Source organism: Coturnix japonica, chromosome Z (assembly GCF_054131305.1).
Source record: "Coturnix japonica strain WE chromosome Z, WE-NBRP24, whole genome shotgun sequence".
Classification (NCBI taxonomy): Eukaryota; Metazoa; Chordata; class Aves; order Galliformes; family Phasianidae; genus Coturnix; species Coturnix japonica.
This window is the reverse complement of record NC_140702.1, coordinates 74,568,764-74,588,664: the sequence shown is the minus strand read 5'-3', so window position 1 is coordinate 74,588,664 and position 19,901 is coordinate 74,568,764. Positions and strand designations below refer to the sequence as shown.

Here is a 19,901-nt window from a genome sequence, read left to right as displayed (position 1 = left end):
ATAGGACCCCATAGACCCCATAGAGACCCCATAAGACCCCATAAGACCCCATAGGAATCAATAGGACTTCATAGAGACCCCATAGGACCCCATAGACCCCATAGAGAGCCCATAGGACCCCAAAAGACCCTATAAGACCCCATACCACCCCATAGGACTCCATAGGATCCCATAGGACCCCATAGACCCCATAAGACCCCATAGGAATCAATAGGACCCCATAGGACCCCATAGAGACCCTATAGGACCCCATAGAACCCCATAGACACCCCATAGACCCCATAGGACCCCATAGAGACCCCATAGAACCCCATAAGACCCCATAGAACCCCATTAACCCCATAGAACCCCATAGAGACCCCATAAGACCCCATAGAACCCCATAGAGACCCTATAGGACCCCATAGAACCCCATAGAAACCCATAGGACTCCATAGGACCCCATAGGACCCCATAAGAGCCATAGACCCCATAAGACCCCATAGGAATCAATAGGACCCTATAAGACCCCATAAGACCCCATAGAGACCCCATAAGACCCCATAGACCCCATAGGACCCCATAGAACCCCATAGAACCCCATAAGACCCCATAGACCCCATAGAGACCCCATAGGACCCCATAAGACCCCATAAGACCCCATAAAACCCTATAAGACCCCATAGAACCCCATAGGACCCCATAGGACCCCATAAGACCCAATAGGACCCCATAGGACTCTATAGAACCCCATAGACCCCTATAGAACCCCATAGACCCCATAAAACCCTATAAGACCCCATAGGACCCCATAGACCCCATAGACCCCATAGAGACCCCATAAGACCCTGGGTTTATATGGGGTCCTATGGGGTCTAATGGGGTCCTATTGATTCCTATGGGGTCTAAGGGGGTTATATTGATTCCTATGGGGTCCTATGGGGTTCTATGGGGTCCTATTGATTCCTATTGATTCCTATGGGGCCCTATGGGGTCTTATGGGGTCTTATGGGGTCTTATGAGGTCTTATGGGGTCCTATGGGGTTTATAGGGTCCTATTGATTCCTATGGGGTCCTATGGGGTCTCTATGGGGTCCTATGGGGTCTAATGGGGTCTTATAGGGTTTTATGGGGTCTTATAGGGTCCTATGGGGTCTTATGGGGACTTATGGGTTCTATGGGGTCCTATAGGGTCCTATGGGGTCTTATAGGGTCCTATTGATTCCTATGGAGTCTCTATGGGGTCTTATAGGGTCTTATAGGGTCCTATTGATTCCTATGGGGTCCTATGGGCTTCTATGGGGTCTTATAGGGTCCTATTGATTCCTATGGGCTCTTATGGGGCTCTATGGGGTCTTATGGGGTCTTATGGGGTCTTATGGGGTCCTATGGGGTCCTATTGATTCCTATGGGGTCCTATGGGGTCTTATGGGGTCCTATGGGGTTCTATGGGGTCCTATGGGGTCTTATAGGGTCCTATTGATTCCTATGGGGTCCTATGGGATCTTATAGGGTCTTATGGGGTCGTATGGGGTTTTATGGGGTCTTATAGGGTCCTATTGATTCCTATGGGGTCTTATGGGGTCCTATGGGGTTCTATGGGGTTCTATAGGGTCTTATGGGGTCCTATGGGGTCTCTATAGGGTCTTATGGGGTCTTATGGGGTTCTATGGGGTCTCTATGGGTTCTTATAGGGTCCTATTGATTCCTATGGGGTCTTATGGGGTCTTATAGGGTTCTATGGGGTCTATGGGGTCCTATTGATTCCTATGGGGTCCTATGGGGTCCTATATGGGGTCCTATGGGGTCTTATGGGGTCTTATGGGGTCCTATTGATTCCTATGGGGTCTTATGGGATCTATGGGGTCCTATGGGGTCCTATTGATTTCTATGGGGTCCTATGGGGTCTATAGGGTCCTATGGGCTCTTATGGGGTCCTATGGGGTTCTATGGGGTCCTATGGGGTCTTATGGGGTCTTATGGGGTTCTATAGGGTCCTATGGGGCCCTATGGGGTCTTATGGGGTTCTATGGGGTCTCTATGGGGTCCTATGGGGTCTTATAGGGTCCTATTGATTCCTATGGGGTCCTATGGGGTCTTATGGGGTCTATGGGGTCCTATGGGGTCTCTATGGGGTCTTATAGGGTCCTATTGATTCCTATGGGGTCTTATGGAGTCTTATAGGGTCCTATTGATTCCCATGGGGTCTTATGGGGTCCTATGGGGTCTATGGGGTTCTACGGGATCCTATTGATTCCTATGGGGTCCTATGGGATTCTATGGGGTCTTATAGGGTCCTATTGATTCCTATGGGGTCTTATGGGGTCCTATGGGGTTCTATGGGGTTCTATAGGGTCTTATGGGGTCCTATGGGGTCCTGTGGGGTCTTTATGGGGTCCTATGGGGTCTTATAGGATCCTATTGATTCCTATGGGGTCTCTATGGGGTCTTATGGGGTCTTATGGGGTCCTATTGATTCCTATGGGGTCTTATGGGGTCTTATGAGGTCTTATGGGGTCCTATGGGGTTTATAGGGTCCTATTGATTCCTATGGGATCCTATGGGGTCTCTATGGGGTCCTATGGGGTCTAATGGGGTCTTATAGGGTTTTATGGGGTCTTATAGGGTCCTATGGGGTCTTATGGGGACTTATGGGTTCTATGGGGTCCTATAGGGTCCTATGGGGTTTTATAGGGTCCTATTGATTCCTATGGGGTCCTATGGGGTCTATTGATTCCTATGGGGTCCTATGGGGTCCTATGGGATCTTATGGGGTCTATGGGGTCTTATAGGGTCCTATTGATTCCTATGGGCTCTTATGGGGTCAAGTGGGGTCTTATGGGGTCCTATGGGGTCTTATAGGGTCCTATGGGGTCCTATGGGGTCTCTATGTGGTCCTATGGGGTCTTATGGGGTCCTATGGGGTCTTATAGGGTCCTATTGATTCCTATGGGATCCTATGGGGTCCTATGGGGTCCTATTGATTCCTATGGGGTCCTATAGGGTTCTATGGGGTCTTATAGGGTCCTATTGATTCCTATGGGGTCTATAGGGTCCTATTGATTCCTATGGGGTCCCTATGGGGTCTTATAGGCTCCACCCCCCCCATATACCCCATAACCCCCCCAATAACACCAGACCCCGTCGCTCTTCCGCCATCTTTATTCTCATCCAACCGCGTCCATCATCTCCCCCCCCCCCCCCCCCCATTCATTAATTAACCCCATTAATTAACCCACCCCTTAATTAACCCCTTAATTAACCCCTTAATTAACCCCCCCCCCCCAATTAAACCCCCATTGGAACGAAGGAAGAACGAGACGCCGACCAATCGGGCTCCGGCTTCGTTAACGCGTGCGCATTAATTAACATTAATTAACATTAATTAACCCCCCTCCCCCCCCCCCACGTTCGCACTCACTTTTAGGCCCCATTTTGGGGCCAATTCGACCCTTTTTGGGTCATTTTTGTTTTTATTCTTTATTTTTTTGGCCTTTTTTTGCCTTTTTTTGGCCTTTTTTTGCTTTTTTTGTGGTTTTTTACCCATTTTTTGCCCATTTTTGCCCATTTTTGACCCATTTTGGCCCCAAAAACCCCATAAATTACCCCAAAAAAGGCCCCAAAATAGGCCTCAAAATAGGCCTCAAAAACACCCAAAAAACCCTAAAAATACCCCAAAAAAGACCCAAAAAGACCCAAAAAGACCCAAATTCACCCTAAAATCGACCCCAAAGACCCATTAAAGACCCCATAAGGACCCCATTAAAAAACCCCGTTAAAATAGCCCCAAAAACCCCATAAATAACCCCAAAAAGGCCTCAGAAAAGGCCTCAAAGTAGGCCCTGAAATAGGCCTCAAAAACACCCAAAAAACCCTAAAAATACCCCAAAAAAGACCCAAAAAGCCCCAAATTCACCCCAAAATTGACCCCAAAGACCCATTAAAGACCCTATAAGGACCCCATTAAAAAACCCCATTGAAAACCCCATTAAAACCCCATAAATAACCCCAAAAAAGGCCTCAAAAAAGGCCTCAAAATAGGCCTCAAAAAGGCCCTAAAAACCCCAAAAATTAACCCAAAAAAGACACAAAAAGACCCAAATTCACCCCAAAATCGACCCTAAAGACCCATTAAAGACCCCATAAGGACCCCATTAAAAACCCCATTGAAATAGCCCCAAAAACCCCATAAATAACCCCAAAAAGGCCTCAGAAAAGGCCTCAAAGTAGGCCCTGAAATAGGCCTCAAAAACCCCAAAAATACCCCAAAAATTACCCCAAAAAAGACCCAAAAAGCCCCAAATTCACCCCAAAATCGACCCCAAAAACCCATTAAAGACCCTATAAGGACCCCATTAAAAAACCCCATTCAAATAGCCCCAAAAACCCCATAAATAACCCCAAAAAGGCCTCAGAAAAGGCCTATAAATAGGCCTCAAAATAGGCCTCAAAAACACCCAAAAAACCCTAAAAATACCCCAAAAAAGACCCAAAAAGACCCAAAAAGACCCAAATTCACCCCAAAATTGATCCCTAAAGACCCCATAGGGAACCCATTAAAAAACCCCATTAAAATAGCCCCAAAAACCCCATAAATAACCCCAAAAAGGCCCTAAAAAGGCCTCAGAAAAGGCCTCAAAATAGGCCTCAAAAACACCCAAAAAACCCTAAAAATACCCCAAAAAAGACCCAAAAAGGCCCAAATTCACCCCAAAATCGACCCCAAAGACCCATTAAAGACCCCATAAGGACCCCATAAAAAACCCCGTTAAAATAGCCCCAAAAACCCCATAAATAACCCCAAAATAGGCCTCAGAAAAGGCCTCAAAGTAGGCCTTGAAATAGGCCTCAAAAACACCCAAAAAACCCTAAAAATACCCCAAAAAAGACCCAAAAAGCCCCAAATTCACCCCAAAATCGACCCCAAAGACCCATTAAAGACCCCATAAGGACCCCATTAAAAAACCCCATTAAAATAGCCCCAAAAACCCCATAAATAACCCCAAAAAGGCCCCAAAAAGGCCTCAGAAAAGGCCTCAAAGTAGGCCTTGAAATAGGCCTCAAAAACACCCAAAAAACCCCATAAATACCCCAAAAAAGACCCAAAAAAGACCCAAATTCACCCCAAAATCGACCCCAAAGACCCATTAAAGACCCCATAAGGACCCCATTAAAAAACCCCATTGAAATAGCCCCAAAAACCCCATAAATAACCCCAAAAAAGGCCCCAAAATAGGCCTCAAAATAGGCCTCAAAAAGGCCCTAAAAACCCCCAAAAATACCCCAAAAAAGACCCAAAAAGCCCCAAATTCACCCCAAAATCGACCCCAAAGACCCATTAAAGACCCCATAAGGACCCCATTAAAAAACTGCATTGAAATGGCCCCAAAAACCCCATAAATAACCCCAAAAAGGCCCCAAAAAAGGCCTCAGAAAAGGCCTCAAAGTAGGCCCTGAAATAGGCCTCAAAAACACCCAAAAAACCCTAAAAATAGCCCAAAAAAGACCCAAAAAGCCCCAAATTCACCCCAAAATTGACCCCAAAGACCCATTAAAGACCCCATAAGGACCCCATTAAAAAACCCCATTGAAAACCCCATTAAAACCCCATAAATAACCCCAAAAAGGCCCCAAAATAGGCCTCAGAAAAGGCCTCAAAGTAGGCCCTGAAATAGGCCTCAAAAACACCAAAAAACCCTAAAAATACCCCAAAAAAGACCCAAATTAACCCAAAAAGACCCAAATTCACCCCAAAATTGATCCCTAAAGACCCCATAAGGACCCCATTAAAAAACCCCATTGAAAACCCCATTAAAACCCCATAAATAACCCCAAAAAGGCCCCAAAAAAGGCCTCAAAACAGGCCACAAAAAGGTCCTTAAAACCCCCAAAAATACCCCAAAAAAGACCCAAAAAGCCCCAAATTCACCCCAAAATCGACCCCAAAAACCCCATAAAGACCCTATAAGGACCCCATTAAAAAACCCCATTAAAATAGCCCCAAAAACCCCATAAATAACCCCAAAAAAGGCCCCAAAAAGGCCTCAGAAAAGGCCTCAAAGTAGGCCTCAAAACAGGCCTCAAAAACACCAAAAAACCCTAAAAATACCCCAAAAAAGACCCAAAAAGCCCCAAATTCACCCCAAAATCGACCCTAAAACCCCATTAAAGACCCCATAAGGACCCCATTAAAAAACCCCATTGAAATGGCCCCAAAAACCCCATAAATAACCCCAAAAAGGCCCTAAAAAGGCCTCAGAAAAGGCCTCAAAGTAGGCCTCAAAATAGGCCTCAAAAACCCCAAAAATACCCCAAAAAAGACCCAAAAAGCCCCAAATTCACCCCAAAATCGACCCCAAAGACCCATTAAAGACCCCATAAGGACCCCATTAAAAAACCCCATTGAAATAGCCCCAAAAACCCCATAAATAACCCCAAAAAAGGCCCCAAAAAGGCCTCAAAAAAGGCCTCAAAGTAGGCCCTAAAATGGCCCTAAAAACCCCAAAAAATACCCCAAAAAAGACCCAAAAAGCCCCAAATTCACCCCAAAATCGACCCCAAAAACCCCATAAAGACCCCATAAGGACCCCATTAAAAAACCCCGTTAAAATAGCCCCAAAAACCCCATAAATAACCCCAAAAAGGCCCTAAAAAGGCCTCAGAAAAGGCCTCAAAGTAGGCCTTGAAATAGGCCTCAAAAACACCCTAAAAACCCCAAAAATACCCCAAAAAAGACCCAAAAAGGCCCAAATTCACCCCAAAATTGACCCCAAAGACCCATTAAAGACCCCATAAGGACCCCATAAAAAACCCCGTTAAAATAGCCCCAAAAACCCCATAAATAACCCCAAAAAGGCCCTAAAATAGGCCTCAGAAAAGGCCTCAAAGTAGGCCTCAAAATAGGCCTCAAAAACCCAAAAAATACCCCAAAAAAGACCCAAAAAGCCCCAAATTCACCCCAAAATTGACCCCAAAGACCCATTAAAGACCCTATAAGGACCCCATTAAAAAACCCTATTGAAATAGCCCCAAAAACCCCATAAATAACCCCAAAAAGGCCTCAGAAAAGGCCTCAAAATAGGCCCTAAAATGGCCCTAAAAACCCCAAAAAATACCCCAAAAAAGACCCAAAAAGCCCCAAATTCACCCCAAAATCGACCCCAAAGACCCATTAAAGACCCCATATGGACCCCATTAAAAAACCCCATTGAAAACCCCATTAAAACCCCATAAATAACCCCAAAAAGGCCTCAGAAAAGGCCTCAAAGTAGGCCCTGAAATAGGCCTCAAAAACACCCTAAAAACCCTAAAAATACCCCAAAAAAGACCCAAAAAGCCCCAAATTCACCCCAAAATCGAGCCCCAAAACCCATTAAAGACCCCATAAGGACCCCATTAAAAAACCCCATTGAAAACCCCATTAAAACCCCATAAATAACCCCAAAAAGGCCCTAAAAAGGCCTCAGAAAAGGCCTCAAAGTAGGCCTCAAAAAGGCCCTAAAAACCCCAAAAATTAACCCAAAAAAGACCCAAAAAGGCCCAAATTCACCCCAAAATCGACCCTAAAACCCCATTAAAGACCCCATAAGGACCCCATAAAAAACCCCATTGAAATGGTCCCAAAAACCCCATAAATAACCCCAAAAAGGTCTCAGAAAAGGCCTCAAAGTAGGCCTTGAAATAGGCCTCAAAAACACCCTAAAAACCCTAAAAATACCCCAAAAAAGACCCAAAAAGCCCCAAATTCACCCCAAAATCGACCCCTAAAGACCCCATAGGGAACCCATTAAAAAACCCCGTTAAAATGGCCCCAAAAACCCCATAAATAACCCCAAAAAGGCCCTAAAAAGGCCTCAGAAAAAGGCCTTAAATAGGCCTCAAAATAGGCCTCAAAAACCCCAAAAATACCCCAAAAAAGACCCAAAAAGACCCAAAAAGCCCTAAATTCACCCCAAAATCGACCCCAAAAGCCCATTAAAGACCCCATAAGGACCCCATAAAAAACCCCATTGAAATGGCCCCAAAAACCCCATAAATAACCCCAAAAAGGCCCTAAAAAGGCCTCAGAAAAGGCCTCAAATTAGGCCTTGAAATAGGCCTCAAAAGCACCCAAAAAACCCTAAAAATACCCCAAAAAAGACCCAAAAAGCCCCAAATTCACCCCAAAATCGACCCCAAAGACCCATTAAAGACCCCATAAGGACCCCATTAAAAAACCCCATTGAAAACCCCATTAAAACCCCATAAATAACCCCAAAAAGGCCCCAAATAAGGCCTCAAAACAGGCCCTAAAATGGCCCTAAAAACCCCAAAAAATACCCCAAAAAAGACCCAAAAAGCCCCAAATTCACCCCAAAATCGACCCCCAAAACCCCATAAAGACCCCATTGAGAGCCCATTAAAAAACCCCATTGAAATGGCCCCAAAAACCCCATAAATAACCCCAAAAAGGCCCTAAAAAGGCCTTAAAAAAGGCCTATAAATAGGCCTCAAAATAGGCCTCAAAAACCCTAAAAATACCCCAAAAATTACCCCAAATTCACCCAAAAAGACCCAAATTCACCCCAAAATTGACCCCCAAAACCCCATAAAGACCCCATAAGGACCCCATTAAAAAACCCCATTCAAATAACCCCAAAAACCCCATAAATAACCCCAAAAAGGCCTCAGAAAAGGCCTCAAAGTAGGCCTTGAAATAGGCCTCAAAAACACCCAAAAAACCCTAAAAATACCCCAAAAAAGCCCCAAAAAGCCCCAAATTCACCCCAAAATCGACCCCAAAGACCCATTAAAGACCCCATAAGGACCCCATTAAAAAACCCCATTGAAAACCCCATTAAAACCCCATAAATAACCCCAAAAAGGCCCTAAAAAGGCCTCAAAGTAGGCCCTGAAATAGGCCTAAAAAACACCCTAAAAATACCCCAAAAATACCCCAAAAAAGACCCAAAAAGCCCCAAATTCACCCCAAAATCGACCCCAAAGACCCATTAAAGACCCCATAAGGACCCCATAAAAAAACCCCATTAAAATAGCCCCAAAAAACCCATAAATAACCCCAAAAAGGCCCTAAAAAGGCCTCAGAAAAGGCCTATAAATAGGCCTCAAAATAGGCCTCAAAAACCCCAAAAATACCCCAAAAATACCCCAAAAAAGACCCAAATTAACCCAAAAAGACCCAAATTCACCCCAAAATTGATCCCTAAAGACCCCATAGAGACCCCATTAAAAAACCCCATTCAAATAACCCCAAAAATCCCATAAATAACCCCAAAAAGGCCCCAAAAAAGGCCTCAAAGTAGGCCCTGAAATAGGCCTCAAAAACACCCAAAAAACCCTAAAAATACCCCAAAAAAGACCCAAAAAGCCCCAAATTCACCCCAAAATCGACCCCAAAAACCCCATAAAGACCCCATAAGGACCCCATTAAAAAACCCCATTAAAATAGCCCCCAAAACCCCATAAATAACCCCAAAAAGGCCCTAAAAAAGGCCTCAAAAAAGGCCTCAGAGTAGGCCTCAAAATAGGCCTCAAAAACACCCAAAAAACCCTAAAAATACCCCAAAAAAGACCCAAAAAGCCCCAAATTCACCCCAAAATTGACCCCAAAGACCCATTAAAGACCCCATAAGGACCCCATTAAAAAACCCCATTGAAATAGCCCCAAAAACCCCATAAATAACCCCAAAAAGGCCTCAGAAAAGGCCTCAAAGTAGGCCCTGAAATAGGCCTCAAAAACACCCAAAAAACCCTAAAAATACCCCAAAAAAGACCCAAAAAGCCCCAAATTCACCCCAAAATCGACCCTAAAACCCCATTAAAGACCCCATAAGGACCCCATTAAAAAACCCCATTGAAATAGCCCCAAAAACCCCATAAATAACCCCAAAAAGGCCTCAGAAAAGGCCTCAAAACAGGCCTATAAATAGGCCTCAAAATAGGCCTCAAAAACACCCAAAAAACCCTAAAAATACCCCAAAAAAGACCCAAAAAGCCCCAAATTCACCCTAAAATCGACCCCAAAGACCCATTAAAGACCCCATAAGGACCCCATTAAAAAACCCCATTGAAAACCCCATTAAAACCCCATAAATAACCCCAAAAAGGCCCCAAAAAAGGCCTCAAAACAGGCCCTAAAATGGCCCTAAAAACCCCAAAAAATACCCCAAAAAAGACCCAAAAAGCCCCAAATTCACCCTAAAATCGACCCCAAAGTCCCATTAAAGACCCCATAAGGACCCCATTAAAAAACCCCATTGAAAACCCCATTAAAACCCCATTAAAACCCCATTAAAACCCCATGAAACAGGCCCTATATTCCCCCCTATGGGCCGATCCCCATTGACTCCAATGTAGCGGCGCTAACGAAGCGGCTTCGTTAATGAGGAGCCTAATTAGCATAAACCTAATTAGCATGGCGAGGGTGATTAGCATACGCCTCATTAATATTCAATTATCCACCCACATTAAGTAATATGGCTTCTTAATTAACACCATGACGGACATAGGAGTGTTTCGCCTATGCTGATTTATGCAAATGAGGGCTTCATCATTAGATATGCTAATTAAGGGATCCCTGTATGCAAATGTATGCAAATGAGGGTGATCTGGGCTGCCATCTTGATCTAGAGCTCATTAGATCAATTAATTAGTCAATACCTCATTAATGGTTATTGGATTCCAACTAATTAATGGGATCCCTGTATGCTAATCTATGCAAATGAGCCATCTATGTTAATTTATGCAAATGAGGACGAGCTGCCAAGCCAACCTGGGCCGCCATCTTGTTCCTTCCATTAAGGCCTATGAGATCCAATGGGATCCTTCTAATTTATGCAAATGAGCACTAATTTATGCAGATGAACCTGTATGCTAATTTATGCAAATGAGGCACAGACTGAAACCAATCAGGACCCCCTTTTTGCTCCTTACCTAATTAATATTCAGGTAAGGCCTCATTATCAGCGAACCAATGGGATCCCTCTTCGCTAATCTATGCAAACGAGCTGTGTATGCTAATTTATGCAAATTAGGATCATAATTTATGCAAATGAGGACCTGCTTAGTGCCTTGGAAGCCGCCATCTTGCTTCTTTCCTAATTAATATTCAATTAAGGCCTCATGTCGATGAACCATTGGGATCCCTGGATGCTAATCTATGCAAATGAGCTCAGTATGCTAATTTATGCAAATGAGACCCGGATTCGACCGAATGGAAGCCAATCAGGGCCGTCATCTTGCTTAATTAATATTCACACCTAATTAATATTCAATTAAGGCCTCATGTCGACGAACCAATGGGATCCCTGGATGGAAATGTATGCAAATCTATGCAAATTTATGCAAATGAACCACATTAAGGCCTCCTTCGTTAGCGCCGCCCCCCCAACCCCATATACAGAATCAAAGTGCTCATTATAAGGCTCGTTAAGACCCCCCCCCCATAGTAATGAATGACCCCCTTAATTAAACCTTAATTAGCCCGACTCATTAGCATACTCATTAGCATATTCATTAACATAATTAAGAACAGGAAGGGGAAAGAAAGGCACCGCGGTTCCGGGATTAAAGAAAAGGGGAACAGAAATGAAGCGAGAAATAAGAAGAAATCCCCACCGGCTCCGATTAATTAGTCGTTAATTCATTAATTAAGTCGCTCATGAATATTCATTAACCCTTAATTAACCCCCCCCCCCCCCTCCCCCCTCGGTCCCTCTTATCCCCATTGAGTTGAATGGGAGGGGGCGGGGCTACGCTAAGCCACGCCCCCTCCCATTATAGTCTATGGGGGCTCTTGGCCACGCCCACTTCTCCTTATATGGGCATGGGCTGCGCTAAGCCACGCCCCCTCCCATTATAGTCTATGGGGGCTCTTGGCCACGCCCCCTCCCATTATAGTCTATGGGGGCTCTTGGCCACGCCCCCTCCCATTATAGTCTATGGGGGCTCTTGGCCACGCCCCCTCCCATTATAGTCTATGGGGGCTCTTGGCCACGCCCCCTCCCATTATAGTCTATGGGGGCTCTTGGCCACGCCCCCTCCCATTATAGTCTATGGGGGCTCTTGGCCACGCCCATATTTCCTTATATGGAGTCCTTAGCCCCGCCCCCTTTCCATATATGGGCAGGGCTCCATAAGCCACGCCCACATTGCCTTATATGGAGCGTCTAATCTGCATATATGTGGGCGGGGCTTCCCTATAAGACACTATATGGGCTTAGCTCCACCCCCTTTACCATATATGGGCATGATTTGCATAGCTCCGCCCCCTTTCCATATATGGCGTGTCCGTAGCCACGCCCCCTTTCCATATATGGGCATAGCCCCCCCCCACCTCCATATATGGGTGTGACCTCCGTAGCCCCGCCCCCTTTATCCATATATGGATGCGTCCTCTTTAACCCCGCCCCTTTATGCAAATGAAGGGGCGTGGCTCCGTCAAGCCCCGCCCCCACCCCCATTAACAGCCATAGAGGCCTCATTAGCACGTGATTATATATTCATGAGCCTGATTTGCATAGCCCCGCCCCCTTCTAGGTCCCCTATTGAGTGCTAATGAGGCCTGGATTAATGGATTAATTAATTAATGGCCGGTCATTAATTAATTAATCATTAATTAATTAATTAATTAATTAAGGGGGGGGGGATGATCCGACATCGGTATGGACCTGGAAAGGGAAAAGATGGAGTTAATTAGGGTTAATTAGGGCTAATAATTAATTAATAATTAATAATTAATTAATTAATTAATAATTAATAGCCCTAATAATTAATTAATAATCCTAATAATTAATTGCCTTATTAGTTCATTATTAGCCTTATTAATTCATTATTAGCCGTATTAATTAATTATTAGTCCCCAATAATGGCATTAATAGCCCTAATAATTAATTAATAGCCCTAATAATTAATTAATAATTAATTAATAATTAATTAATGGCCATTATAATTAATTAATAGCTCTAATAATGGCCCTAATAATTAATTTATGCTCTAATAATTAATTAATTGCACTAATAATGGCATTAATAGCCCTAATAATTAATTAATAATTAATTAATGATTAATTAATAGCCCTTATAATTAATTAATAGCCCTAATAATGGCATTAATAGCCCTAATAATTAATTAATAGCCCTAATAATCCCTATTAACCCCATTAATCCCCATTAAACCCCATATAACCCCATATAACCCCATATAACCCCATATAACCCCATAGAACCCCATATAACCCCATATAACCCCATATAACCCCATTAAACCCCATATAACCCCATATAACCCCATATAACCCCATATAACCCCATATAACCCCCATATAACCCCATATAACCCCATAGAACCCCATATAACCCCATATAACCCCATATAACCCCATATAACCCCATATAACCCCATATAACCCCATATAACCCCATATACCCCATATAACCCCATATAACCCCATATAACCCCATATAACCCCATATAACCCCATATAACCCCATAGAACCCCATAGAACCCCATTAAACCCCATATAACCCCATATAACCCCATATAACCCCATAGAACCCCATAGAACCCCATATAACCCCATATACCCCCATATACCCCCATATAACCCCATATAACCCCATAGAACCCCATATAACCCCATATACCCCCATATAACCCCCATATAACCCCATATAACCCCATATAACCCCATAGAACCCCATAGAACCCCATATAACCCCATATAACCCCATATAACCCCATATAACCCCATATAACCCCCATATAACCCCATAGAACCCCATATAACCCCATATAACCCCATATAACCCCATATAACCCCATATAACCCCATATAACCCCATATAACCCCATAGAACCCCATAGAACCCCATATAACCCCATACAACCCCATATAACCCCATATAACCCCATATAACCCCCATATAACCCCATATAACCCCATATAACCCCATATAACCCCATATAACCCCATATAACCCCATAGAACCCCATATAACCCCATATAACCCCATAGAACCCCATATAACCCCCATATACCCCCATATAACCCCATAGAACCCCATAGAACCCCATATAACCCCATATAACCCCCATAGAACCCCATATAACCCCATATAACCCCATATAACCCCATATAACCCCATATAACCCCCATATAACCCCATATAACCCCATTAAACCCCATTGAACCCCATATAACCCCATATAACCCCATATAACCCCATATAACCCCATATAACCCCATTAACCCCCATTATAACCCCATATACCCCCATATAACCCCATATAACCCCATATACCCCCATATAACCCCATATAACCCCATATAACCCCATATAACCCCATATAACCCCATATAACCCCATATAACCCCATATAACCCCATATAACCCCATATAACCCCATATAGACCCCATATAACCCCATAGAACCCCATATAACCCCATATAACCCCCATATAACCCCATAGAACCCCATATACCCCCATATAACCCCATAGAACCCCATATAACCCCATATAACCCCATAGAACCCCATATAACCCCATAGAACCCCATAGAACCCCATATAACCCCATTAACCCCATAGAACCCCATATAACCCCATAGAACCCCATAGAACCCCATATAACCCCATTAACCCCATAGAACCCCATATAACCCCCATATAACCCCATATAACCCCATTAAACCCCATTAAACCCCATTAATAACCCTATTAGTGCCTAATAATCCCTATTAATCCCTATTAATCCCCATTAATGACCCTATTAGTGCCTAATAATCCCTATTAATCCCTATTAATCCCTATTAATCCCTAATAAATCGCTATTAATCCCTAATAAATCCCTATTAATCCCCTATTAACCCACTAATAACCCCTAATAACCCCTATTAATCCCTAATAAACCCCTATTAATCCCTATTAATCCCCTATTAATCCCCTATTAACCCACTAATAACCCCATATAACCCCCATATAACCCCATTATACCCCATTAAACCCCCATTAACCCCCATTAAACCCCGTTAAACCCCATTAAACCCCATAATAACCCCATATAACCCCATTAATAACCCTATTAGTGCCTATTAATCCCTATTAATCCCCATTAAACCCCCATATAACCCCATATAACCCCATTATACCCCATATAACCCCATATAACCCCATTAAACCCCATTATACCCCTATTAATCCCTAATAATCCCCTATTAATCCCTATTAATCCCTAATAAATCCCTATTAATCCCCTATTAACCCACTAATAACCCACTAATAACCCCTATTAATCCCTATTAAACCCCATTAAACCCCTATTAATCCCTAATAAATCCCTATTAATCCCTATTAATCCCTAATAAATCCCCTATTAATCCCTATTAACCCCCTAATAACCCCATTAAACCCCATTATACCCCTATTAATCCCTATTAATCCCTATTAATCCCCTATTAACCCACTAATAACCCCATTAAACCCCATTAAATCCCCTAATAATCCACTAATAACCCTATTAATCCCCATTAAACCCCATTAAACCCCCATAGAACCCCATATAACCCCATATAACCCCATATATAACCCCATATAACCCCATAGAACCCCATAGAACCCCATATAACCCACCTCCAACCCTATTAATGGGGGGGGGTCACATCTGCCCCATATGAGCCCCCCCGTCCCCCATGGCCGGATGGGAAGCGGCCAAAGCCAACCCCATTAAGAACCCTATTAGTGCCTAATAATCCCTATTAATCCCTATTAATCCCCTATTAATCCCTAATAACCCCTATTAATCCCTATTAATCCCTAATAAACCCCTATTAATCCCCATTAAACCCCATTAAACCCCCATTAAACCCCATTAAACCCCCCCAAGACCCCTAATAACCCACTAATAACCCTATTAATCCCTATTAATCCCTAATAAACCCCTATTAATCCCTATTAACCCCTATTAATCCCTATTAATCCCTATTAATCCCCTATTAACCCCCTAATAACCCACTAATAACCCTATTAATCCCTATTAATCCCCATTAAACCCCCTTATACCCCCCTTATACCCCCCATATAACCCCATATAACCCCATATAACCCCATATAACCCCATTAATAACCCTATTAGTGCCTAATAATCCCCTAATAACCCACTAATAACCCCATAAAACCCCATTAAACCCCCATTAACCCCCCCCAAGACTTCATATAACCCCATATAACCCCATATAGACCCCATTAAACCCCATAGAACCCCATAGAACCCCATAGAACCCCATATAACCCCATATAACCTCATATAACCCCATAGAACCCCATAGAACCCCATATAACCCCATATAACCCCATATAACCCACCTTAAACCCTATTAATGGGGGGGGTCACATCTGCCCCATATGAGCCCCCCCGTCCCCCATGGCCGGATGGGAAGCGGCCAAAGCCAAAGCTGGGGGGGGGGGTGGGGGGGGGGTGGGGGGGGGGGTGGGGGTCGCCTCCCCCCCCTCCCCCCCCCCCCCCCACTTTCTCTTCCTCCCGACGCTTCAAACAAGCCGCCTTCGGGTTCAGGTTGCGCTCTGCAAAGCAAACGGGAGATGCATGAGATGATCGTGTTGCAAAACCGATTGCAACCCCATGCACTTTTGCATTGCAAGACCCCTTTGCATTGCAACCCCAAAGCCTTTTGCATTGCATTGCAAGACCCAAGTGCATTGCATTGCAAGACCCCTTTGCATTGCAACCCCGAACACTTTTGCATTGCAAGACCTAATTGCATTGCAACCCCAAAGCCTTTTGCATTGCATTGCAAGACCCATCTGTATTGCATTGCAATCACCTCCCCTTTTGCATTGCAAGACCCAATTGAATTGCATTGCAAGACCCCTTTGCATTGCAACCCACCTTTGCATTGCAATCCCCTCCCCTTTTGCATTGCACAACCCCTTTGCATTGCATTGCAAGAGCCAATTGCATTGCAATGCAATCCTTTGTTGCATTGCATTGCAACCCCCTCCCCCATTGCATTGCAAGACCCTTTTGCATTGCATTGCAAGACCCCTTTGCATTGCAAGACCCAATTGCATTGCATTGCAACCCACCTTTGCATTGCAAGACCTTCCCCTTTTGCATTGCAACCTGAATTTGCATTGCAACCCCATGCACTTTTGCATTGCAATCTTCAATTGCATTGCATTGCAACCCCCAGTTGCATTGCATTGCATTGCAAGACCCAATTGCATTGCATTGCAAGACCTACTTGCATTGCAACCCCAAAGACTTTTGCATTGCAACCCCCAATTGCATTGCAATCCTTTGTTGCATTGCATTGCAAGACCCAAATGCATTGCAACCCCAAACCCTTTTGCATTGCAACCCCATGCACTTTTGCATTGCAATCCTCAATTGCATTGCAACCCCATGCACTTTTGCATTGCAAGACCCTTTTGCATTGCATTGCAACCCACCTTTGCATTGCAACCTACCTTTGCATTGCAACCCCATGCACTTTTGCATTGCAAGACCCAATTGCATTGCAACCCCATGCACTTTTGCATTGCATTGCAAGACCCCTTTGCATTGCATTGCAAGCCATCTTTGCATTGCAAGACCCCTTTGCATTGCATTGCAAGCCATCTTTGCATTGCAAGCCCCTCCCCTATTGCATTGCAAGACTCAATTGCATTGCAATGCAATCCTTTGTTGCATTGTACTGCGAGACCCCTTTGCATTGCAATCCGAATTTGCATTGCAATCCCTTCCCCTTTTGCATTGCAAGACCTAATTGCATTGCAACCCCAAACCCTTTTGCATTGCAACCCGAATTTACATTGCAACCCCATGCACTTTTGCATTGCAACCCTCAATTGCATTGCAACCCTCAATTGCATTGCAACCCCAAACCCTTTTGCATTGCATTGCAAGACCCAATTGCATTGCATTGCAAGCCATCTTTGCATTGCAACCCCCTCCCCTTTTGCATTGCAACCCCATCCACTTTTGCATTGCAATCCTCAATTGCATTGCATTGCATGACCCCTTTGCAGTGCAGTGCAACCCACCTTTGCATTGCAACCCCCTCCCCTTTTGCATTGCATTGCAAGACCCCTTTGCATTGCATTGCAAGACCCAATTGCATTGCAACCCCAAAGACTTTTGCATTGCATTGCAAGACACAATTGCATTGCAAAACCCAATTGCATTGCATTGCAACCCCAAACACTTTTGCATTGCAATCCTTTGTTGCATTGCAACCTGCCCCCCTTTTGCATTGCAAGCTCCAATTGCATTGCATTGCAATCACCTCCCCTTTTGCATTGCACAACCCCTTTGCATTGCATTGCAATCCAAATTTGCATTGCAACCCCATGCACTTTTGCATTGCAAGAACCCTTTGCATTGCATTGCAACCCCCAATTGCATTGCATTGCAAGACCCAATTGCATTGCAACCCTAATATGCTTTGCATTGCAAGACCCCTTTGCATTGCATTGCAAGACCCAAATGCATTGCAACCCCAAACCCTTTTGCATTGCAACCCCCTTCCCTTTTGCATTGCAAGACCCTTATGCATTGCATTGCAATCCCCTCCCCTTTTGCATTGCAATCCTTCATTGCATTGCAACCCCCAACTGCAATGCATTGCACCCCACCTTTGCATTTCAAGACCCCTTTGCATTGCAATCGTCAATTGCATTGCAACAAGCCTTTGCATTGCAAGAGCCAATTGCATTGCATTGCAATCCGAATTTGCATTGCAACCCCATGCACTTTTGCATTGCAAGACCCAAATGCATTGCAATCCCCTCCCCTATTGCATTGCAAGACCCAAATGCATTGCAACCCCATGCACTTTTGCATTGCATTGCAAGACCCAATTGCATTGCATTGCAAGCCATCTTTGCATTGCAACCCCATGCACTTTTGCATTGCAAGAACCCTTTGTATTGCATTGCAAGACACAATTGCATTGCAAAACCCAATTGCATTGCATTGCATTGCAAGACCCAATTGCATTGCAAGACCCCTTTGCATTGTATTGCAAGACCCCTTTGCATTGCAACCCCAAACCCTTTTGCATTGCAACCCCATCCACTTTTGCATTGCAAGACCCCATTGCATTGCAACCCCAAACCCTTTTGCATTGCAATACTTCGTTGCATTGCATTGCATTGCAACCACCAATTGCATTGCAAGACCCAATTGCATTGCATTGCAAGACCCCATTGCATTGCAACCCCCTCCCCTTTTGCATTGCAACCCCCTCCCCTTTTTCATTGCAACCCACCTTTGCATCGCAATCCCCCCCCTTTTGCATTGCAACCCGAATTTGCATTGCAACCCCATGCACTTTTGCAATGCAAGACCCCTTTGCATTGCAACCCCCGATTGCATTGCAACCCTCTTTTGCATTGCAATCCTTCATTGCATTGCAGTCCTCAATTGCATTGCAAGACCCCTTTGCATTGCAAAACCCAATTGCATTGCAAGACCCAATTGCAACCCCAAACCCTTTTGCATTGCATTGCAATCCTTTGTTGCATTGCAATCCTTTGTTGCATTGCAACAGGCCTTTGCATTGCAAGCTCCAATTGCATTGCAAAACCCAATTGCATTGCATTGCATTGCAAGACCCAATTGCATTGCAAGACCCCTTTGCATTGTATTGCAAGACCCCTTTGCATTGCAACCCCAAACCCTTTTGCATTGCAACCCCATCCACTTTTGCATTGCAACCCCCAATTGCACTGCATTGCATTTCAATCCTTTGTTGTATTGCATTGCAAGACCCCATTGCATTGCATTGCAACCCACCTTTGCATTGCAACCCCCTCCCCTTTTGCATTGCAAGACCCAATGGCATTGCAACCCCATGCACTTTTGCATTGCATTGCAAGACCCAATTGCATTGCATTGCAAGCC

The 19,901-nt window shown here is 44.3% G+C and overlaps 1 protein-coding gene across 7 annotated transcripts in view; it reads right to left on the bottom strand.

Moving 5' to 3' along the window:
- Positions 1–11,469: 11,469 nt before the first annotated feature.
- The window catches only part of TCF4 (transcription factor 4), a 98,507-nt gene continuing 90,075 nt past the window's right edge, over positions 11,470–19,901 (bottom strand). For 6 of the 7 annotated variants that reach the window (XM_085529158.1, XM_085529159.1, XM_085529161.1 and 3 more), the window contains 2 exons: positions 16,343–16,558; positions 11,470–12,647 (listed from right to left, as the gene is read on the bottom strand). In XM_085529158.1, coding sequence (XP_085385284.1) covers positions 16,344–16,558 — 215 coding nt within the window. In that variant the 3' untranslated portion in view covers positions 11,470–12,647; position 16,343. Of the gene's footprint in view, positions 12,648–16,342; positions 16,559–19,901 lie in introns of those variants that run through there. The other variant, XM_085529164.1, reaches the window with a different exon arrangement.